This window comes from Scardinius erythrophthalmus, assembly GCF_964197995.2.
Source record: "Scardinius erythrophthalmus genome assembly, chromosome: 5".
NCBI lineage: Eukaryota > Metazoa > Chordata > Actinopteri > Cypriniformes > Leuciscidae > Scardinius > Scardinius erythrophthalmus.
The window spans coordinates 13464187-13489707 of NC_138225.1; the positions used below are offsets into that span (position 1 = coordinate 13464187).

Here is a 25521-nt window from a genome sequence, read left to right on the forward strand (position 1 = left end):
ATAAGATATAAAGTCTTGTTTAAACAGACATGTCCATTTGTTTTACTGATTTGGTAAAATCTAAAAACAAGAATTAATTGTTTTAAATGGGTCATGACATGTATTTTATTATTTTATTATGTTCCTTGAGGTTCACTTATAATGTTAAAGTTTTTTTTGTGGGAAAAGGATTATTTCCAATCCCCGTTCTGCCCTTGTCTGAAATTATCCGTTTTAAAGGGTCATGAAACTTAAAAACACATTTTTGGAAATATGATTATGTACAGGCTACACGTCACTGAAAACACTAAAAGCACTCATAAATTGTATCACCAAGTAGAAAATGGTTATTTTTGCGTTTTTCTGAGCAATTACGTTCTTCTAGGTTGAAAAGCAAAGTCAAAGCAACGTCACGGAATCTGAGGTAGAAGCGTGCTTTTGGAGTGTATGATTGGCTGAGGGCACGATTCTACGTCAGCCGGTCCTGAGCGCTTCTCTGCATTTATTCATGAGAAAGAGCTCTTTTAACGGAGAATTCAAACAACTCGCGGAGCGCCGAGAGCGGTGTCTGCACGGAACACCACGCGGATAATACAGTTCATATACGGACCGGAGCAAGAGTGTTTCAAGTTTATGGACATATTTCATATACTCTAGTGCTCTAAACATGAAGCAGCACAGTGTATGAGTAAGTCTTCTTCAAATGAAATATATGTGCTAATAAGGACACTGACACAGCCGTACGTCTGATCATGAACATTGTGATGTAATGTTGTCAGATCCAATACAGCTGACTGCTTCATCCTTCTACAAAAGTTTCTTTCCGAACTCTCCATTACACTGTGCCTTGTTTACAAAACAAAATGCTCCGAACAAACATATAATCCTCTGACGCGATCCAGGACACCGAGTCATGAACTTGTTTCTCACATCGAGATCCTTCGGAAGTCTGTACAAGATGCAAATTAGCTTTTTAAACTGGATGTGTCAGCGAACATTATTTCACTCTTCCATTTGTCCTGTCGACAGACTTAAGCGTGTGGAGTATGTCAGAAAGTGAACGCGCTTCTGTATAATGTATCCAGTGTTGACAGCGTCAGTGATTATAATGGGCTCTGTTAGCTTTTGTCGCGACGTGACACAACGCTCACATCCAGTGTAGGCACATGTCAGACATTCAGTCAATGACTGAATGCCAGTGGGCGGGGCCTAGAGTGCGATGATGTACAGTACAACTATTCGTCAATGTCTTGCTCTGGGGGCAGTCCTATAAAGGTATTTACCCGTGTGACATCACAGATATTAAAATTTGCCGTTTTTGGAGCTTGATTAAATAAACACTTTGTTTAAAATAAGGAAGATGTTATAAGCTATGTAACTTGCAGGATGTTTTAATGGTACAAAGACATTTTATATTAGGTATACAAAAGGCATTTCTCATGTCATGACCCCTTTAAGGATGTTGAAATATTTTTACTGAAAACAAGACAAAGATATCGATAGTGAAAATGATTTTTTTGTAGAGTAGAATTAATCAGGTTGAACTAGTATAGAAATACATTGCTACTGGTTTGTCCAAAAGTCTTTCTATACATTGTTCTCTAAGTTCTGGTTAACATCAGGTCATTATATACCACTATAACTGGTCAGGATGGTCTGTCTATTTCAGAAGTTAAAACAGATGTTACATTTTTGGTGCCATTGAGGGGAATGTTCCTACCTCTCCCATCATCCATCTCTTTGGTGGTTCTTCCTTTGGCACCATGGCTCCAACTGCTGGTATGATCGACTCCTCTTCCGGCCCACTCCGGTGCATCCTGTGCTCTATTTTCCTTCATCCACGGTGGTCCAAATCTCCGGGGTGCTCTCTGTGTTTCCTTAAACACCCTCCTCAGGAGCACCAGACCATCAGAGGTAGAGCTCCCACCACCTGTGCCGCCCCCACCTTCGGATATAAGTGGGTCACGACCGCTTCCAGAGGCGCTAGTGGTGGAAGTATCGCTGGAGAAGCCGGAGTGGAGAAAAACAAGGCTGCCAGCAGTGAGGTAGAGGAGGATGAAGGTGAAAAAGCGTACCGGTTTACGCCGGAAATAGCGGTGGATCTTCAGCAGCGTTCTGGCCATGATGGGCTCTCGAGCCACACGCATTGGCCTTTGAAGTTGCACAGAAACATATAAAATCAGAGACAGCACCTTCCTAAAACGTTCATTGTACTGCGAGTCCCTTTGAACCACTAAAACGATTACCTAACTCGGAAACAGTAGTTGTAAAGGTGACGGTACTGATGTTTAACACAGTTTGTCCATCTGTTACGGACCTGAAGACACTTCCCCAGCTTTCCTCTGCGGCAGTATCCAGGAATGCCGTGTGTCCGGTGTCTTTCTATGTCCTCGAAGAGACAGCGATAGAAGTGAACGGTGCTACAGCAGGGGCCATGTTGTGAAAGACGAGTGGCAGTGAAGACTGAAAGATGATATTGCCGTGGCGACGCTTTCACTCCTGTTATCGGACTCTCGCTCTCCAGAGGCCTTGTTTCTCACCGAGCTGTCCGTCAATCAAAAGCAGCGCTGATTCATTCCTGACTCAGTCCTCACTCACAGACTGAAAAACATAACATGACAGATATTGAAAAAGAAGTAAATGCTGATGAGGTCTCTGAGCAAAGAAAAGCACTATATCTGAAAGCGATTAAGGGCATAGAGCTAGAATTCAATAACAGAATGCAGCAGATTCATGAACACCCAAACCATCAAACACAGAAGCGAGACACTTTTAAGTGCCCGGCTCTGCAGTGAGCAGAAATGTGCCAACAAGAGCCTGTACACATTTACGCAACAGCTACACTGAAAAAGACAGAGACCGGTCATGTCTTAATTATGTCCAAAAGCTGTTAGGCTTGAGGATGTTTGTCTTTTTTACAGATATTTCCAGATGACAAGGCTGATATTTATAATTAAAATGTTCATCTTGTGATTTAAAGAACATCTTTAGGACATTAAAAGAGTCATTTAAAATGCATTTGTTCTTCTGTTGATCTCTTCTTTTCTCGTAACAAAACTACATCACACCACTCAGGGATACACAGTGCCAAAGAATGAATGAAACAACCAAAAATGTGTTTCACACAGAGGAAAATAATTATGTGTCACAATGATGTCACAATCTTACTTCTTAGCACAATATTAAGTAATAAGTAGCTTCCCGAACACTGCAATTTTCCTAAATAATATTTTTCTAATAAGAGAAAAAATGCAAATGGTGCGTATTCAGATCTTAATAAGTCAAGTCTATTTTTCATACCCATTAGAAAACCTGAAAACATTTACATTTAAAGCATTTTTTAAAACAATGAAAGGCAATTTTTTTTGAGAAATTTACAAAATGTATGAAGGGAAAATAAATTGGCATTTTGTTTTAACCATAAACCTCACAAAAACTGTTAGATTTAAAAACAAGACTTCCTGTGTACATTTGTGAATTTTATAAATATATCTACAATATCTTGTTTAAAGGATTTTTAGATATTTATACTTGAAAATTTACTCGAGAAACAAAACTGGTATAAAGACTTTGAATACAAATGTATGTTAAAAAAAAATTGTACCATAAATCTGAATGTAGTCAAAACACAGTGAGGTAACTGCTAACTAAAAACAAGTCTTATTATCTGACACAATTTTTCTTCATTAGTAAATTAACTAGTTTAGAAATTTTTTACTAGAAAACAAAACAAAAAAAAATATTTTTCCAGTGAATAACTTGTAGAGCAAAACAGGATGGAAGTAGTCCATTCCAGTTCTCTCAAAGACCCCAGTGTCCACAGTGGGCAAAAATATTCAGGCATAGTGTTTAAACAAGCAGTCATAATCAGCCTCATTCCGAGGGTAACGGAAATTTCCGTAGCTAACATCTCGCTACAGACTTTGCATGAATGTGCATGTGAGTGTGTGTGTGTGTGTGTGTGTGTGTGTGTGTGTGTGTGTGTGTGTGTGTGTGTGTGTGTGTGTTTGGGCACACAATGACCCAATGTCACCGTTACCTGACCCTTGGGCTCCCACCTGCTGCAGTCAGAGCGGAGTCAGGCTGATGTTATCGTGACAACATTCTAAACCAGCAGCACACAGACTTCATTCAGCGTAGATATAGCTCAGTTCCTACAGAGAGGGGAGGGAAAGAGAGGGAAAATTCATTTAAATTCATGTTGCACACCAGGGTGTCAAGGATTTCACTTAGTGTAAGCTCTTTTTTTTTATTTGCCTTAAGCACATGTTTTTTAACTTTGTAGACCCATGCCTTTAAAAGTGCTTGTAAATGTGTGTGTGTGTGTGTGTGTTTGTGTGTGTGTGTGTGTGTGTGTGTGTGTGTGTGTGTGTGTGTGTGTGTGTGTGTGTGTGTGTGTGTGTGTGTGTGTGTGTGTGTGTGTGTGTGTGTGTGTGTTTTTTTCTTGTGATAAAACTCACGACTTCTTGGAGACACATGGGCGTCTGTTAGTGTGATATAGTAAAGAGCGCAGATCAATTAAAATAAAGACACTAATAATAAACTATTGGATCTACGATCAAAAACATTGAGGCCCACACTGGCCCACAAAAGTCACAGTTAAAATATATGAATGTTATCGCATTCAGTAACAAAATATCAAAACAAATGCCATTTATTTTATTTTTAAAGCAAGGTACTGTAATTCAGAGCAGGCACACTTTTCAAGCAAAACATTTCACAAAAATAAATTTGTTAGGTTTTATAGTAAATTACAAAACTGATACACTAATAAAAAATGAAGACAAAAATATTAGATTTTCTCACTGTCAAACATTAATGGTTTGTAGTTAATTCTTTATATTTAACCTTAAGGAGAACTCCGGTCAATTTTAACATTGAGCTCATTTTTTTGTAAATTTGGAGTGCTGTCAGTACAGAGAACAACGACAAAAATCGGTGTTGCCTACACCGTGTTATCCTCTTTTTAAAATTTGCACCCTGTTGACTTCAATGGGGCAAGTTTTAAACCTGCTTTTAGCCTCTTAACATCCTTGATGTGTCATTACAAGTGCACAGGTCATGTGAGTGATTCCTTTAGAGTTAACATGGGTGAATCTGACTGCAGTAGATGTGAAAGATATGAATAAAAATGATGTTATTTCAGCCAGCGCTCATACCTGTATTTACATCCTGTTTTCGGTTGAAGTCCACAGTAGTCGATTGTCGAGTTCACGCGCATAGGTTTAGTACGTACGATCATGCGCCTGAACTCGACAATCGACTACTGTGGACTTCAACCGAAAACAGGATGTAAATACAGGTATGAGCGCTGGCTGAAATAACATAATTTTTATTCATATCTTTCACATCTACTGCAGTCAGATTCACCCGCATTCACTCTGAAGGAATCACTCACATTGGCTGTGCACTTGTAATGACACATCAAGGATGTTAAGAGGCTAAAAGCAGGTTTAAAACTTGCCCCATTGAAGTCAACAGGGTGCAAATTTTAAAAAGAGGATAACACGGTGTAGGCAACACCGATTTTTGTCGTTGTTCTCTGTACTGACAGCACTCCAAATTTACAAAAAAATGAGCTCAATGTTAAAATTTACCGGAGTTCTCCTTTAACACTGATCTCTACACACATCATTATTAACTTGGAGGACATTCTCAGGGTAGCAGGATATTTAAAAATGGTTTGACCTATTCTTTGAAGTTTGACATTCTTTGATGGATATTTTTCACATTCACTCCAAATAAGCTGAAAAAGTTTCAGAAGGAGAGACTCGTGGGCAGACCAAGTCAGAATTAATCTTGGCTTGCTTGAGTTAAGGGCTATGACCTCAGGTTACAGTCCACAGGCTTTTCCATAAATACCCACTCCATTACTGCTAGAGGAGGCAAGCCACTGCGCATCAGCACACAGAGCGCCACAGTGCCATTACAGGCCCTTCCTGCACATGCCCAACTGTAAATAAAAAATACCACTGCTCCTGTGGGACCGCCCACGCTGTCACTGTCACATACAGAGTGTAAACCTTCAGCTTAACTCTGAGTCTTTAAACAAGTGCAAAACTCTTTGTTTTCCCATTTGACTGATTGGGCAATAGAAGTAATAAAGTCTCTGGGGTCAGGTGGGGAAAGTCCATGGATGTCTTTTCACACTCTCCATGCACCCAAGCAGTTCACACAATGAGGAATTGTATTTTGGGTTTTGTTTTCACATGCTAAACTGTCAGAAAATATATGGAAAAAAACTGTAGCTATAAAATTAAAAAACTACCCAAAAATCACAACATTTACAGTAAATTAAAGAAACATTTCCTTGAGGAAAACACATTTTTGATAGAGCAACAACAAATGTTTCCTATCATAAATTATGTAAGTGGCTCTCTCCATGTGTGATTGTGGTTTGGCAGGTTCTGTAAAGAATACAGATGGATGTCAGCAAGTTGCCAAGAGATGTGGTTATCTACCAGTGTTACAGGAGAGTGAATGCTAATAGTAAATAAAAAAGTATACTGTTTGACTTTCTATTACTAACAATATAGAAGCAAATACTTTTTTATTAATGCCATTTACTTTCTTTGTTTAATAACGTATTAGACAGAACTGTTAAACAGAAATGGTGAACTAATGAAGACGGAGAATGGGAGTGCTGTGCGTTCAGGCGCTGGTGTTCTCAGTGCTGTCAAAATAAAAGTCCCCTTTCCTACACATTGTCCAAACTGAAAAACGTATCAGCTAGTGCCGATATATAAAAAAATGCCAAATATCAGCTGATATATCTGCCTTGGCAATATATCATTTGTCCACTACATCTTATCAAGTCGACACTCTAGACTCATGGATGAGACTTTTGCAATGCACAACTCACATTCACTTGAAAACATCAACATTTAGTTTAATGTTGTTGCCGTTTTTATTAATTTTATTCATTTTAAAATCATTATCTATAATCACACTACAGAAGCTGATTCTTCTGACTGACAGAAGGGAAATTTATTTATTTAGGATTTATTTTGTAGTAGAGATTACATTATTCTGAGCACACATGAAACTATCTTTAGTTGAGTAAAAAGCAGACATTCCCCAATCCCTGCCAATAGTTCAGAGCGGGACCTCATGTAGTGCGTTAAAAATGACAGCATCAGCATTTCCCCATTAAAGTGTCATGACCCCAGAACCACAGGGGCCCGTCTCTCTCTCACTCTGCCTCCTCATGTTTTCTTTGTTCAGCAGCTATGGCTTTCACTTCAGATTAAAGGCTGAATTCCACAGCTACCGTAATGCTGTTTACATTAGAATCTACAGGCCGCAAGATCTTGCCACAGACCAGCATTTTTTAAACTTTGACAAGCACTTACATTTGCAATGAATGCCCGAGTGATCTACCTAATATTGCCTTTGTGTATTTACTGTCACATTTCAACATATCAGACCATATTTTACTTACTAGGTGTCATTTTATTTGATATACCACAGATGCGCCATGCCTTCGCCAACATGGGTGAAATTGTCAGCTCATCAGCAGAAAGATTGTTTATTTAAGCGTGTATTTTGTGCACAGAATAAAAACATCCAAACAATAAAACATGATTTTATAAAAATGAGCAGCTTGTTTATTTTATACAGCATACAAATAAATACATTTATAGTATAAAGTGATTTCACCAAGTGATTAAAAATGTGAAAGTTATTTCCATTCATATACCTTAAGACTAGATATTGGCTTAAGGAGTTTACTTTATGCATATGTTCAACAATTAATAGTTTAAAATTTACATTTTATCAATAGGACAAAGAACTAAAACTAGGGCAAACTGTAAAGTTTGGCAAACTACTTTTTCTCGATGTACCAGCTGATATTTTCCCTGTACTGTGTCCTTAGGTTACAGAAAACATGAGTGCAGCGTCTCGGTGCGAGCAGAATATGCCACATATAAAACATTGAGGCAGTAGTGTGCAAGACGGCTTCCCTGGTTCCTGTTAATCAATTAATTAAAAATACATTTATTTTAATGGAAAGGACTTAACTAGTCTCTATACTTTGTTAGGAACATGTACCCCAACCTACACCCATGAACTGCACTTGACATCATATCTCTTGACTGGATAAGTTACATGGCTAAAGCCTGTTTTAGGCACATAAAGGCTGCCTCACCCTGCTGTTTTCATGCCAGTCATTTTAATTAGAGGGATGTCTGATCTCTTAGCATGTGCCTGTTACTGGCTCTATGCCCAACTGCAATTAATTACTGGTGTGCCTGCTCAAACGACCTGGCAGCCACATAACAATTTCTCAGTGAGAATCTGCAGGGATTTCCACTCCTCCGTTTGATCCTGCTACTAGGGTTTACACGCCACTTAAGGCCATTTTCCTGGGTGTAGCAGGTGAGAGAAGTGGGTTATCTGAGCGCTCAAGACAACCTCTTTGAGATCTTGACAAGTGTGTCTTTTCCCAATACCGTATACGAACTGCTTGTGTGCACTTGAGTTCAGAAAATGGTTTCATACTCTGATGTCAGACTCCCCAACAAGCAATTTTGCATTTAAAAGACGTCTAATAGCCGTCCAAACACAGCCCAGACGTCTAGGCCAGTGGTTCTCAAAACCTCTTCAGCGGACCAAAACTCCAGCTGCTATTGTGAACTCGCCACTCCGCTGCTCTGCGTGTTCCAGTGAAAAGACGAACAAGAAGCTGAGCTTGTGACGTGAGGCACTGTCAAAAGCAGTCATACATTTGCGCTTTTATATATGGTTCATCCAAAGCATCACTGAAATATTTAAATGTTTTTGTTTTATTTAAATTAAAAGTTAAGTTCTATATTATTATTCTTTCTTACTGTTATATGAAATAATGAAGTGAAACTATTGCAGGTGTTTTTCATTGCACCTTTTTTTTATCTTTCCGTTTTTATTTATTTTATTTATTTATTTATTTTGGGGGGGGGCAGATTTTTTTAAAGGTTTAAGGGGGGAGCTATGAAAAAAATTTGAGAACCACTGGGCTAGGCTAAAACAAGGCAAAATTTGGGCTGTCAGTGAAAATTGAATAGACGTCTAACCATAGCTCAACAATAGACGCACAGGCTACGCATAGAATATGTCAAAGAAATGAAACCAAACACCTTGTAATCACTGTTGACTTTGCTTACATGATGGAATATCATACATCTCGCAAGTTATTTTTGGCAAAAATTACATGTATCCAAATTCAAGGTTATTTTGGCTAGAATTGGGTTACTAATAGCCGGACAATATCGGGTCTATAGTTAAAGGTGCAGTCTGTAAGAATGACAGCTAGTGGTCGAAATCGGTACTGCAGTCCAAATTCAAAATATTGGAGATCGTTGTTTCCCTTGCCCCCTCCACCTCAGACGCGGTGCTCACGCGGGTTGCCAGTTTGAGGACACGCAACAGGAACGAGCACAATTGACAATGAAAGCCGAGGAGACTCATGTAAGTTGACGAGTTGATTTATTCGCGTTTTAATATGCTCTCGTTCATAGAGATTTTTAGATGAATACCTAGGCTTTTAAGGTTGGGTAGAATCTGCAATCTCTGACCCAGTTTGTTTGCTGGCTGCAATAAGCTGTGTTTCCTGCCAACTGGCATCCCTGGGTGTCGAAATACTATTGGGTGAACTAGCAGTGGGCGAGATCACACAGACAAAAACATAAACACACATTCCAACACGGAACACACATTTCAAAGTAAAATAACTGGCTGTAGAAGTGTTTTTCAGAGAAACGAGTATGTGAACTCAGCATGTTTGCTAGATATCTGCAAACATATTATGGTATTTTTATGCTTTACTAGAGTGAAAAAGTTACAGTACCTTTAACAGTTAACCTAGGTGGTGAAATGACGGCTATTGCTTGCTGGTTCAGGTCTACACCAAAACTAAAAAATTATAAATGATTTAATTACCCTGTATCTAAACAGTTTTTCTATTGCACTTCACAGCCTTCTGAAAATACATAAAGCTCAAAACAAAACCTAAAAATAACAGTGCAATACTGTACATGTCATGAAAACATGGCATTAAAACTGCATGGTAGGAAATGAGATATAGCTGATTAAACCCTAAAAATAGGCATCTAGACAAAAAGAGGAAATATATATTTAGAATGTATTAGACCGCAAAGGTAAGGGAATATCTATGTCTAATTGTATCTCCATTGTGCTGACACCTAGAAGCTATTTCAATCAAAATGTCTAACATCAGCTAATAGTGACTGTAATGCTTCTATGGCCAGCACAATAAGAGCATTGGGTTTTACAGTGAAGCTTAAACTGAGGGATTGGAGAGAAGTGCCTCATTGTAATCTTTATAATATTACATAGTCCATTACCCTCAATCCTCATGCTTTTATTCATCTGGGGAAACAGAAGGAGGTATGGACATAGTAAAACGGAGCCAACAAAAATAGGTTGAAAGAACAGTAATCCCATCACATATGTGCTGTACAATAGCACTGATCTTGCTCATGATATTCCATGTGCATTTGGCAATGCTTGTTTTTCCTCAGATCCGCTCACTTTATGAGTCCTGCATCTTGTATTAAAACGTGTGTAGAGTTCATCAACTGTTGGGAGGCTGTACAGCTTTTTTTTTCTTCTTTTTTTAAAGGATTCACATTTCTATCTATAGTTTGAGCACTGAAGGATAACAAAAAGAGTTTTGCCACATCTACAAAAAATATACACTGAACAAGCCAATGTGCTAAAATAATTTGGCTAGCATTATGTTACTAAATTTTTTTTTTAAATGGTATGAAACTGTCTGCGTCATGCTGTCGCGAGTTGTTGTACACCAGTAAGCTCACAAAGACGAATAAATAAGGTCTTTAATTCAAAAGCACTCATGGAAACGAACTTATAATACCACAAACAATACCACAACATTGACAAAGACAGAACAAAGAACAGAACGAACACAGGGTGTAAATACACAAGGACAAACAAGTTAATTAACAACAGCTGATCAGGGGTGCGTTTCCTAAAAGCATTGTTAGCCAACTACGGTCGCAAGTTTCATTGAATTGTGTTGGTAACGACGGAACTTGCGGCCATAGTTGGCTTCGGGAAACGTACCCCAGAATGATAATCAAAGCTGAGAAACTGGGTCAAACAGGCAGACAAGGAAGACAGAACCAAAACACAAAGAAACATGACCAAAACAGAACATAACTCTTGACTTTGTCAATCTATCTAAAAGGCCTAGCAAATAGAGCTTTTAATGCTTTTTATTTCTTAGACGTCTGCAGGCAGAAAAGTAAGCGAATAAATCTAGAAATATCTGACTTATTGCATGATTGCTATGCATCCAAGTAATAGCTGTATTTCAAAAATTACTGACCTGAAACTTTCAAGCTATTCCAATCAAGATAATGAGCATTGAACTGATTAGATGTTTTGCTGTTATTCTCATTAAACCCCATATATTCAATGACGCCTCACATAAGCAGTTGCTAGCGTGGCAAGTTCAAACTAGACAGACATTTAAGGGATACGGTAAATAGTCATACCACTTATTACACAGAATTTCGCCACATAAATAATTATGGGGATAAGAGATCCTGATTTCAGATTAAACTGTTTTAAAATCGTACCTGTTAGTTATGAAACAAGAGAGAGCGAGGCCATGATACTGGATGGCATAATTAAAGGTGCATTGCGCAACATTTCATGTTAAAAATACCTGTTTTTCTAACCCATACATGCTTAAACAATTGCCTGATGGGCAATGCGATTGCCTCTATAATCCTGTACAGTAAAATAAATAAGAGGGATTCGGGACGGAATTTGAGACTGGGAGTGACGTCATGAGTGTGCACACCTCTGGTTGCAGTTTCGCTTGTCGCCAGAGGGGGCATAGTTCTGCAAAAACGTTTTAATATGTTATTAGCTCACAAAAAGCAAAACTTCCACGAGGAAAAATTTTCCTAGCAAGCGCTGCTGACTTCAGTAACCCGGATGAGCCTGTGCTATCTGTTTTCAGCGGTTGTTATCGAGGAATAACATACCACTGGATGGCGCGATTGACCAATCAGAATCAAGCCGTGTAATAGCAAAGGTTATACCATGGTCTGGGTGAATACTCGATTCTGATTGGCTGCAGGGTGTCCATTAAAAAGTGATAGAGGACACCTAGCCTAGTAAATAAACCGTCAGGCGTAACCAGGGAAACCAAGTTATTGTTTGTAAAAAGTTTAGATTTCGATTGTAAAACTAATTAAAATATAAACTAATGTTTTAAAAATGTGTTATTTGGCAAGTGACCATGGTATAAGCGGGTTAAAGGGTTAGTTCACCCAAAAATGAAAATTCTGTCAGTAATTACTCACCCTCATGTTGTTCCAACTGCGTAAGAAGGAAATGAAAAGTGGAATAAAGTCGTTATTTTTGTTTGTTTTTGCGCACAAAAAGTATTCTCGTCGCTTGATATACTTAAGATTGAGCCACTGGAGTCACTTGGACTATATTAACGATCTTTTTAATAACTTTTCTGGGCCAGCAAGTTTCGGTCACATAGCAGCCTATGGAGGAGTGAGACATGGCTCAGATTTCATCAAAAATATCTTAATTTGTGTTCCGAAGATGAACGAAGGTCTTGCGCGGTTGGAAAAACATGAGGGTGAGTAATTACTGACAGAATTTTCATTTTTGGGTGAACTAACCCTTTAATGCCCTTCGAGGTGTCCATTGTCAGGTATTAATGGACTTCGGCGGAGTCCGCTGCGCGTCGGACGGTTCACGCCTCGCCGTCATCCATTAATACCTGACAATGGACACCTCGTCGGGCATTAAGCCTTACTTAATAAATGCTGTAAGAATGTTGCTCAGTGTTAGCTGATGTTAGTTAATTCATTCACTTCTGTAAACGAATGAGATCTTATTGTAAAGTGTTCACAATGTATTATTAAATGTTGAAATTAACATTAACAAAGATTATTAAATACTGTAATGTTCATTGTTAGGTCATTAACTAATGTAGTTAACTAATTTTAACAAAATGAAACATTATTGTATAGTATTATCACCTTAAACATTTTATAACGACTGCCCGCGGACTGTTTTTTTTACCATATTTCTTACTGCAATTCATATCAGTCAAACAACACATTTAGCTCCTAGAACAAACATTGTTTTTATTACAGAGACTGATGCAAGCCGATTCGATGAACAGAAAAACATCAAGAGATAAGCTGAGTAAGGCAACTCAAGCAGTAACAGTCACATGCACACACTCACAGCAGAGTTCACTATGGCAGTGTTTCCTGTGTCACCTTTGGTCAACAGCGTCATTAATTAACTTAGAGGAACAGTCTGTTTTTCCACACTATAGCCAAGCCGGAAAAACGCTTCACTGATCTTTCCTCAGGAGTGTGGCTCTCCCTTCCTGGATGCTGTTGCCAACCCCCGGCGATTTCCCGCTTTATTTACAACACATCACATACAAAATTACTGTATTCTTTTTTTAATGGGTTAACAAAAGCCCACTTGGGTGTAACTTGGACGTCATATTCTTATATAGGGATCATAAACCTTTGGGACACAGTAATATCACAAAATCAAAGCACCGAATACAAACACACAAGCCTGCCCATCTACTTCAATCTGCCACACGCTGACCTCAGCATATCTGAGCAAAAGAGGGAGAGGGAGAGGGATCAACAGGCCAGTAATATAAAAATATTTTTGAGCCTGGCCAGGATGGATTTTGTTATCTGACTAATGTCAGTCAAACACCCACCCACACAGATCACCAGATCAGAGCCAAGAACCTTCTTTTCTATGCATATAATAAAAATATCTATAAATTATTATTTAAAATTATATAAAAATATTATAAATAGATAATATACAAATATTACTAAATTAACATTAGTAAAAACTAAATAAAGTTGAGACTAAGCATGTAAATAATTTTTACATTATGTAATTGGTTAATCAAAAAAAAAAAAAAATTGGTACTGTAAACGAGCCTAAGACACAAAGAAGTCAAATGTGACATCTAAACTTAACAGTAAACTGACTGTGAGACACTATAATCCTGTCTGTCTTTTGCTCCTAAAGCCTCTTAGTCTAGACTGACTCCTCTCAAAAGGTGAGAGAAAACCAGACTCAACCCTGATAAATAACCAAATCTCCCCCTCAAGCAAATGATGAAGATAGCAAAGTGTTTTCTTATAAAAATTTGAAGATTTCATTACATTTTAGGGGGGAAAATACATTGGTACACTAATTGCTGATTTCAGGTATGCAGCTGAATTTTCACACAAAAACTTGCTATATTAGTCATTATTTTCTCACCTCCCACCCAAATGACTTCCTTGCCCATTGAGAAGAGAAGAGAAGAGAAGAGAAGAGAAGAGAAGAGAAGAGAAGAGAAGAGAAGAGAAGAGAAGAGAAGAGAAGAGAAGAGAAGAGAAGAGAAGAGAAGAGAAGAGAAGAGAAGAGAAGAGAAGAGAAGAGAAGAGAAGAGAAGAGAAGAGAAGAGAAGAGAAGAGAAGAGAAGAGAAGAGAAGAGAAGAGAAGAGAAGAGAAGAGAAGAGAAGAGAAGAGAAGAGAAGAGAAGAGAAGAGAAGAGAAGAGAAGAGTGGCTTGCTGGATGAGTATTTAAGTGCAATACCGTTCATTTCAGCTAGAGCTCTAGTTGGGTTAGTCTCATTAGAGCAATGGAACAGCAGGAGGAACACATAATTCGGCTCTTGATATGTGTCAGGAGAGCACTGTGTCTTTCAAATCCTTCCTGAGTTGAGAGACTGGGAGAGAGAGAGACAGAGAACCAAGAAACCAATAAAGAAGGTTTTACTGAGTCTTTCCATGTTAAAGGGAAAGTTCACCCAAAAATGTCATCATTCACTCACTTTCATGCCTTTCCAAACCTGTATGACTTTTTCTTTTGTGCAATACAAAAGGAGAAATTCTGTACTGGTCTTTTTTCCATGCAGTTACAATGAACAGGAACTGAAGCTGTCAAACTTCAAAAGGACACAAAAGCACTATAAATATATCATAAAAGTGGTCTATATGAAAGCCATATGATAGTTTTGTGTGTCACTGTTCACTGAAAATCAGATGACATTGCTCTACTTCTCCTTGACCATTGAGAGAAGAAGCCATTTCCAATAGCCATCTCCAATTCATGGACAAATTATTATTTTGAGTCTGATCTGATTCTTTTTTGAGTCTGACTCACAAATGGCTTGTTCACAAATTAGACTGAACAAGCCATTTCTAGCCTTTCATCAGTACTTACTGAGTGTCTGAGTCATTCTCAAGCTGCACATGTAATATTGAGCTGCTTCATCGCTGACAAACGATAGAAGACATTTGCATTTCCTGTTTCCTACAAATATCCACCTTGAGTGCTCTTTTTGTTTTCTGTATTATTAAACATCCTGTTACTATTATGGTGTGAGAAACCGCGCAAACAAAATTGTTTTACCTTAAAACCATTTTGACAGATTATATCAAAAGCTTGATTCATTCACAATCTGGCATCATTAGTTCTAAAAAGCTGATAATTGTTGAAATATTATCAGGGAAAATTATTTTTTACAGGTTGTAAAAAACTATTGCAACCTATTTTGAAACTTGAAAGCACCCAATTCATTTTAACTGCATGGGAAAGAGGGACCAGCACATTCTTTAGAATATCCATTTTTGTATTCCACAGAAAAAAGGGCATCAAACAGATTTGAAATGACATGAGGGTGATATAATTATTTTGTCAACTATCCTTTTAATCGATGAAGAGTCAGGGACAAAAAAAATCAGTGCTGGAAGGCTACACATGGCCTGCGTACATGCACACAAAAAGACGCCTGTCAGCGCCTGTGAGTGGGTGTGTGCTGCAAATGTCCTTGTTGCTGAGCGCCCGCATGCAGCACTGAAGTTTCCGTTCCTCCTTTCAGAAACCATTCTGAATATGAATAAAAAATGAGCTGAGAGTGCAAAAGAAAAAGAGACTACGAAAGAGAGCGAGAGCAAGACAAAGAGCTGGCGAGTCTTGAGAGAGTGGGCGGAAGATAAATTGCAGAAGTAGGGTGAACTACGAGATGAACGGAAGAACACAAACGGGAGGGGCCAACAAGAAGAAAGGTGCCTGCATGAGAAAGAAAAGACTGCGTGTTTATAATAATCTGCTGCAGAAATATATTAATACATTAGCTGGGGGGAAGAAAACCTCCATCATCATGAAGTCCGGTTGGCAGATCCGACCTGCGTGAAGCAGACTTTGGCCATTTTGACTGATTACACGGTCTCTATCCTGAGCTGTGTTTATTCAGCAGGTTTATTCAACAATGGTGAAATGATAAGATTCCTCTGTTGACAGAATAATTGCACATCACAATTGTTCGTAGTACCCATCACGTCACTAAAAGTCAGACCCCCCCCCCCCCACCACCACCACCATCATACGCAGGAATACTGTAGATGTTGACATTCCTAATGTGCCTGACAGCATTGTTTAAGCTCTCCTCTTTGGCAGGAGCAAAGTGTTTGATGATTTGTCCAAAGTAAACACTTCTACAGAGATATGGGAAATGCCTCATGCCAGTGTAAGTGAAGACTGACTCATTAGACCACTGCCACCACAGAGGTTTACATTTTTTGTAGTCTCAATAGAGTTAATCTAAAATCCTGTTTTTAAAACACTGTGTTAATGCTGTTAAACAGAGTGCTACTGACTGTTATTTGTACATGGTGACAAGGGATGAAAGCAGTCCCGACTGAAGGATGAGCTGTGCAGGATGATTTGGGGGGCTTAAAGGGATAGTTCACCCAAAAATTAAAATTCTATCATTATTTACTCATCCTCATGTCGTTCCAAACCTGTTCCTTTCTGTCCCTCCACAGACAGCTGTGCAACTTTGCTACCTTGACGTTTTAAAAGTTATAAAAGAGATCATAAAACTAATCCATGAATTGAGCGGGTTTAGTCCAAATTTTCTAAAGAGACACAATCGCTTTATATGATGAACAGATTGAATTTAGGCTTTTATTCACATACTAACATTCATCAATTCACACATCAGATCTGGTAAACGGAAGCTCAAGCATGTTTGTTGACATGAGAGAACCAGTGGTTCATTCTCGTGTGTTACGCAGCACGTTTGAGCTTCTGCAAGAACCAATGAGGTTTGTTCTGGCGTGTCAAGTACGTTAGGTTGAGCTTCTGTTTATGTTCGCTGATCAATGTTTATATGTGAATAAAAGACATACAGAATAGTTTTACGATTTTTTTAATGAACGTTTTGAAGCGTCAAAGTGTCAGTTGCGTAGGTGTATATGGAGGGACAGAAAGCTCTCTGATTTCATAAAAAAGATCTTCATTTGTGTTCCCGAAGATGAACGAAAGTCTTACGGATTTGGAACAACATTAGGGAGTAATTAATGAAAGAAATACTAACCCCTTTAAGCCCACAACTATTGCAAAGTTTATTCATTGTTTTGAATGCAACTTTTTGCATTCAAAAGTTTAGGGTCAGTAAGTAAAATTATTATTATTTTTTTTTATTAATACTTTTAAATGTGAAAACTTAAGACGTTGCAAAAAAGTAACAGTAAAAACATTTTACATTTTACAAAACGTCAATTAAATGCTGTTCTTTTAAACTCTCTTTTGAACTATTCAAAGCGTCCAAAGAATTGTTGCTTGAGCACCAAATCAGCATATTAGAAGGATTTTTGCAGGAACATGTGACACAGAAGACTGAAGTAATGACTGCTAAAAAATGTAGCTGTCATCATAGTAATAAATTAAGTAATCATTATTTTAAACAGAAATAATATTTCACAATATTACAGTTTTTACTGTATTTTGATTAAATAAATGCAGCATCTGTGATATTTCAAAAACATAAAAAAAATCTTACCGACCCCAAACTTGACCCCAAAAGTGTGAGAAGTACAACTTTTTAAATAAACCAATCAAACGACAGGTGTCAGTATGGTCTCATTAACTGTGGTTGCCAGGGTTGGCAAAATTCAGATTTAAAATTCAAAATTAATCTGTACATTTAATCTGCAAATCTGTAACCTCAATTCAATTTCAGCTATTCTAAATCAAACACAAACCTTGATTGGTTTCAAGGGAATGGAGAGCATTCGCATGAGAGATGTGGAGCACTCGTCTGGGACAGCTAGGTGTGCATTGGACTCCTTCAATGACTAAAGGGAAAGAAAAAGCTTGTTACAAACTTTAAAGTTTATTAACGACTTACGGCCACTGCTTTCAGTAAACCTGCAGAGACATCACATAATCACAGATCTTTAGGGAGGCTGAGATGAATGATAAACCAACCAACTAAATAGGGTCTTGCAACCTATTTTTGACACTATTTCAAAACAAAATCTGTACAAAAGCACAAAGCATTCTTGCTTATGTATGCAAATTACTGTAACATTTTGTAAAAGCAAAAATGCCCTTAAAGACATTGTGAACAGTTTACATTATCCAAATCACTCAATGTTTTGTGCCGCCCCCCATTTAAAGCGACCCACAACCTCACAATAATGCTCTTACTCTCAGTCTAAATTACATTCAGTTAACAGGGTTAATTATTTTCAGTGTTTTTGGTTGTTTTGGTTCGGATTTGATCCTGCACCATTAGCATGTAATTACCAGGTGTATAATGACTGCATTAATAAAACAAACACAGCATACGGGTGAAAAAAAGACAGAGGAAAGCCTAAAACAGCAGCAGTCTGTTTATCTTTCCCGTTCACTCTCACTGATCATCTCCATCAGAGTGCATTAATTACTCCAGAATGGGAATTAATTTCAAGGAATTAAGCATAATACGGCTAAATTCCATGGATCGGGAGAGCTGTGTGTGCATAACAGAGCAAGCGGATCTCACAGTCCTTCCTGTCTCTTTTATTTCCTTCTATTCCATCCATTGCATTCTATTGTTACACATAATGTGTTCCACACTATTCTATTTCATTCCATTATACAGAGTGCCATTCCTAGCCATTTACTTCCATTCATTTTCATTCTGTTCTATTCCATTCCATTGGTGAAAGTTGATCTCACATTGCCACCATTGTGTCTGGTAATTTCATCCAACATCCTGATTGGATTGAAAGTGGGAGTGAACATTGGCAGGACCCCAGAGTGTGGTGGCCCTGTGTACGGCCACCCTCTCAGGTTCACACACACCCACAAAGGCCGTCCTTTGAGCCGACTGAAGAGTTCACTGTTGAACAAGCACAGGTCTGCCATTCTCAGTGGGTAATTATTGCTTGCTGCAAGCCTACTGACAAGGTGAATGTTATCTCAAGACCACTTTTAAGTCCCTATTATTCTCGTTCTCTCTCCCTTTCAGGAGCGTCTTTCTCAGGGTCCTCTGTGTCTCTCTCGCACACACAATCAGTTCTTCATTATCCCGGGTCACATTCAGTAACCAGTCTACCCTTCAATAAAGAGACGGCTGAGATGGCTGCCTTACAGCTGTGAAGCATATCAGATGAAATGAAACAATGGTTTGAATTAGTTAATGAACCTACAGATTTCAATTCATCAAATTCATTCATTCATTCACAATGATTCAGTTATTGATTAATATCAGCCACTAGCTTCTCAAACAAAACAGAATGCCTCCATCTTCATATAGACTTCTTTATAACTGTCTCTTTGGATAGGTACTTTATTTCCTTCTCCTACAGTCCTTGAAACTCTTTGCTGGAAAAAATCACACTTTCTCCTCCATTCGCTAAACCACATAAACCATTCAAGATCATTACCAAATGTTCAAGCCAGGCCCCTATGGAAGCTGCCTTAGTCAGGTCTCCATCATTAAAAGGAGACCAACAGACTGACCTTGAATAATGTCACCATTAGTTCACCATTATAAATCTCTAACTGTCAGCAGCCAGCCTCTTTATCTTGGTTATGTGCGATAAAGTCAAAAAGCCTATAATTAGCCTGGCCACGTTCCCATTAATTCCCCTTTGACCTTTAAGAACCACTATGCATAGCTTGTTTTGTCTTCTGCAAATATTGTGATGTACTGTATATCATTACATTAACATAAAATGACTGAGAATGTGATGTTTTGGTCACACTGATAGATATTTAAAGGGTCCCATTAATTCCACTATACATAGCTCATTTTGTCTTCTGCAAGTCCCTAACTATAGGCTATATGGTGATACACCTCTTAGATTTATATAAAAATGACTAAGGATTAGATACTTTACTCATATGGTATCATGCCCTATACTTTCCCTATTATCTTTATATGGCGTTTCTACTTTTAGTCTCACTTCTAAACTTATTTTGATCTAAAACAGCAAGATTCTTGCTTTAACATGGTCATTAATCAAACCGACCTAAGGTCCATCATCCATGCAGTAAATAAATTAGTCATGGCTTAGCTGTAAAAGGTTGACAAAACAGTAGCATCTGGAGGCCAGCTTTCAAACACCCCCTGCTCACACCTTCATAATAACTCACACAAACCTCACCAGACTGCATCCAGCTCATTCCAGTGGGCATGTGAAAGTTCTTACAGTATATATCATTCACAGAGGATTTAAAACATCTGGCCAGACTTTTTATTTTTTACATTTCATTTTTTGAAACAGAAGCTAATTAAGAAGCAAATCATTAGACCAACTGGCCAGACTGCCAACTGATTGATTCATAAAAAGTTTTGCATGAGGTATGTGTAAATTATGTAAGCTATAACATTCATAACATACATGTAACAAACAGTCAAGCCCATCATTATTGCAAAAAATAAACCTTAATGAACAGTAAGTGAACGGTAAGTGACTCACTTACCAAATTTAATTTAATATGTGGCCAATGAGCCCTATGAGAGATATGAAAGATAAAAGATTTCCATGCAAGAAATTGGTTAGCAGGGACAACTGTAAATTATATATTAATTTAATGAATTATTATAAATTTACAAAGATGCATAGGAAACCAACATCCAAAAAAAACTAAAACAAAAAAAATCAGAGCTTCACAACAAAAAGAAAAAAAGAAAATATTGCTCTGTTCTCTCATATCCCACCACCTGTCCAAACAGCGTTTACTTGAGTATTATTTACTGAAAAAGCTCAGTGTTGCTGATAATCCGGGACTAATCTTAAAATCTGGATGAGATGTATACGGCTGCTCTGCACTCAACCCATTCTTCAGGCTTTCCTTGTAACAGATCAAAAAGCTCAATAGTTTATCTTTTCTGCATTGATGAAGAGAAACAGAGGAAACACCATCATAAAGTCTTATTTTGAGCCCTAATTGTTTGTTGATAATGCTGCCAGAAATTAGTGAGTACAGCATGTTTAGTGTAGTGAATAACATCTATTGTTAATAGCGAGGTGAGCCATATTCGTATCACTAGAATCAACTGCAAAAAAAGTGATTGTTTTCAAAAAACTCCTGCTGTCCTACTACTGTATGAGCAAACCGTTGCCCTACCCCAAACTCAAACAATTTGCTGAGTCGATTTTGCTATGCTGGGATGGTCGGGATTCTCAAACAAACAAAGCAAGCCAGTGTGTACACTAATGGTTTACTTAGATTTGTCTCTGCATATTAAGCTGGAATAGGAAAAAGTATTTTACCATCTGAAAAATAACACACTTTCTTGAGTTTCTGAACGGCCAGTAAACTCAATCAGTGCTAAAAGTGCCAGTAAGTTAAAGCTGTTGAATTTTAAAATGAAATCATTTTCTGAGCCAAGCATTAACAACAGATTTATGTTTATGCTGGCATGACTGCACATCCTCTGACAGCCCAGGCATCTTAAATGCAAACATCACTTACTGCGACTCAAGAGTTCAACTCAAAGAGCTTAGACTGATCTTCCTCAGGATGATGCTGTGCCTCAGCGATTGGTCAAGCAGAGGACAGGGATGATTAAAGAAAGATAATACGCACAAACCTTTCATTCAACTGAAAAAAAAAGACTTAAACACATCCACCTTCCCTCTCTTGAACTTTGATTATACAATAAATGCAATATCTGAAGTTAATATCCATGTAGCCAACAATTCAAGCTCTGTTCCAAAACACAGTGAGCATCATATGCACAATCCTGAAGTGAAGGCTGTTTCAAAAAGGTACACAAAGTACTTATGGTGCCTAAGATATCTAAATTTTGGGCAAATTCTAAGGCAGTATTCTTCATGGGTAAAGACAGTTCTGCATTCTGCAAATGCATTGCAACAAGCTTAGAGAATTGTCAATTATACAGTAAATATACTTACAATTAAATAAATACCAAAACTATCAAATTCAATACCAAAAAGTCTGAACTTTCCAAAACGTTTTGGAACAGCCCATCACTGCGTCCGAAACTGCATACTGTATAGTACAGGCATGGTTTGAAACTTGCCTCACGACCGTTAAAAAAAGTATGTTCTATATACAGTAGCATGACACACTATATCTGCCATGTTGTCATTGTCATGTGACCTACGCCGTCAGTTGTGTCACTTCACTGCCTTTCACAAATCCTCTCCTATGGCCTCATGGAATAGTAAAGTGTCCATTGAAAGCACACTTCAGAATCTTGCCAGAAGTAGTAGGTCACCCGATAATTTTCACCTACTATTTAATTAATACTGTGAATTCTGACATAATACTCAGCTCGGATCCTGTTTTTCCACCTATTATATGGAAGTATGCATATTTGGACGCAGGGCATTTGTTTTTCCATCTTAAGCAATAATCTCATGATGAAACATCTTTAAGACATGCACATTTGTATGCAGGCCAAGACACACATCTGCAGCAATGCAATCAACTTAAACTCTGCCAAGGTCAAGAAGAGAGTTCAGCGATAGACAGTAAGTCTTCAACTCATACAGTACACTCAGCACACAGGATAACAGGAAATTAAGAGTAAAGTGATGAATGCACTACGTACAACCAAAGCCATAAAGGATAAATCAAGGAGAAACTCTTGGAAGAATCACAGAGTTCCGGGGACAATTGTTAAAAACAAGATATATATTTTATTACTTTTCTAATTTTGTCCAGAGACTTGCTGTTGTTGGAAAAAAAAAATTCTGTTAGGAACTGAATGGAAGTGTAGCCCTTGTTAATATCTGCTATTAACATCAGTCTCGGATGGCGCGATTAGCTAGTGGTCAGCACTAAATTACAGGTGTAAACAGCCTCTAAAACTCTTGGTCAGTCCTGAAGATTTATTATTTGAATTACTTTTTTTAATGGATGGCAACTAGTTGAAATTCCAGTGTTAGACGAAACACTGAAAACTAAGATGTGGCATGTCTACCTGTAAAATATTGATTATAATCTGTCCAATTGGTAAACAATGTAAAATGATGGTAAATAAATTCAGGTTTCTCTCAAATCTTGCAGAGACACATCATGATGGTATAGCCCTGTCTGTTCCACATTTGGCCTCAGACACATGGATAAAGTTCAATATGACATTCAATGTGCACTCAGCAATTACAACCCCCCAGGAAAAAGTAGATTGATTTCCTCCACCGGATTGCTAAATTCTAGTTTAGTTCCCTATCTAACTGAGCAACAGCAGAGATTTGACACTTTCAGGGCAGATATACCAGTTGATTTCCGAGTAATAGAGCAGAACTGAATAATTCATTTTCTGAATAGCAGTTCAGTTCTGATTAGGCAAAGAACTGCAATACGAGCAACAGCAGTTGATCACAAATTCAAATAAAATGCTGCAGTGTCATATTTAACATCATGACTGGTGATTAAAGTCATTAATTGACTGCTTTAAAATTAATTAAGTGCCCTTGATTAATTAAGAGTACCTGATGCTGGGACAAAACCTGAAATATTAAAACATTACATGAGATCACATGTCTATGTACTATTTTACCAACTAATTGTCCAAGTATGAAGTAAAGATAACATAACAAATCTTTAGATGTTGGAATACAATTCTGAAATCCTGAGAGAGAAAAAAACAAAGTTTGAAGTATTGATCATTTTTTAACGGTTTTACATTCTTTGTGTGCATTTTCTGAATTGAAGGAATATTAGATAAAAATGTAGTGCTCTACTTTGAAAATAGAGCACCCAGTTTATGACAGAAGGTTTTGCAGTCTCACTGATCTGGTGATTGACATGGCATCAAATATGTCCTAAAGACTCTGGTAAATCTGGCGCTTTGTGTCCGATAGCAAGTCACATGGAACACAGCCTCCGATCAGAGGAGTTTCATAACTCTCAGATATACAGACTAATTAATCTCACACACCACTGAACGCATAAATAACAGCCCAGAGCACTGAATGTATGATGAACACAACCGATTAACACGACGCAGCCTTGCAGCTGGTCACTTATGTAAGAAAAAATAAATTAATTAATAATAAAAAAACATATACTAAATTGTAATCTACTTATCTAATAAGGAAATTCAAAAATTCCAGAATAGCATTAGTATTGAAATGCATGAAACATGTAAAGCGCCACCAACGTGTTTGTTCTCTTATGCAAACTAAAATACCCCCCAGCTGTTTGAAGGGTCATGTCGGCTTCATTACTTCTCTTCGTTTTATCTTTGCTGGTTTGGTTTGGCACTCCTTTAGAGCATGAAAAAGTTATCTTAAACAATATTCTGAATAGAAAATGCTTTTCAGAAATGACATATTAACAGGGAGAGATTGATTAAATTATAGATGTGGTTTAGCACTCAAAGGGTAAGAAGGTAGGAAGAGAGGCTGAAAGAGAGGAGAACCATACATTTCAGTAAAAGATAAATAAAAATAAAAAACAAAAAAACAACTCAATGTTCTAGCAGAATGGGAATATGTGGATGATTAGAGACTATGAAGAGGCCAACTCACTATAGCAACTGCATCTCAGTGACTAAGAATGAACAGAATCATAAAACACACACTGTGCTGCTAATTTGCAGAGAAGCATTTCAGACAGTAGTGAGTTATTAAACCTTGTTACAAGTCAAGCTCTACACAACCGCTCCCAAATGAGTTACAGGCACACGCAAGACATCCAGACGCTTGTAAATGTGAAAGGGCCCACTTGCTTTTGTAGTTGAGAACTCTCTATGATATGTATTTCATTTGGAAGTTCTGTTTGATGTGCAAAACTGGCTCTTGAGAATATTTAACACCAATATTAGGTTCACAAGACACAAAGAGATCCACTCCTTTTGAACATTCCACAGCTTTATAGAGAACCTGATGATAAAGGCATTTCGTCAACATAAGCCAAACATCATTCAAATCAGCACTGATATCAAAACTGATCCTGTTATAAAGATGAATGAATTATGTCATTATGAATAAACACATTTATGTCACTACAATGGTGCATCTGCATAATGAGTGTCAGTTCAAAGGACGTGTAAAAAAAATCCTTTGAAACATTAGCATACAACTGTGAAATCTATGTTTAAGCTCAGATATATACTGATAGAAGGTGAAAAAGGTCGGAATTAACCCAAATATGCCATATTTTAAAGTTAAATAATCTAATATGCTAGATCTACAGTATTGTTTTTACATCATCAAAACATTTTTTTTTTTTGTATAATATCATGCAATACT

At 37.7% G+C, this 25521-nt stretch overlaps 1 protein-coding gene across 8 annotated transcripts in view; it reads right to left on the reverse strand.

Annotated features, from left to right (window-relative positions):
• Positions 1-25521, reverse strand: part of wscd2 (WSC domain containing 2) — a 61939-nt gene that overhangs the window by 19565 nt on the left and 16853 nt on the right. For 2 of the 8 annotated variants that reach the window (XM_081366072.1, XM_081366071.1), the window contains exons 2-4: positions 18061-18153; positions 4019-4133; positions 1700-2580 (exon numbers count right to left, since the gene is read on the reverse strand). In XM_081366072.1, coding sequence (XP_081222198.1) covers positions 1700-2126 — 427 coding nt within the window. In that variant the 5' untranslated portion in view covers positions 2127-2580; positions 4019-4133; positions 18061-18153. Of the gene's footprint in view, positions 1-1699; positions 2581-4018; positions 4134-14605; positions 14739-18060; positions 18154-25521 lie in introns of all 8 variants that reach the window. The other 6 variants (XM_081366075.1, XM_081366070.1, XM_081366073.1 and 3 more) reach the window with 6 other exon arrangements.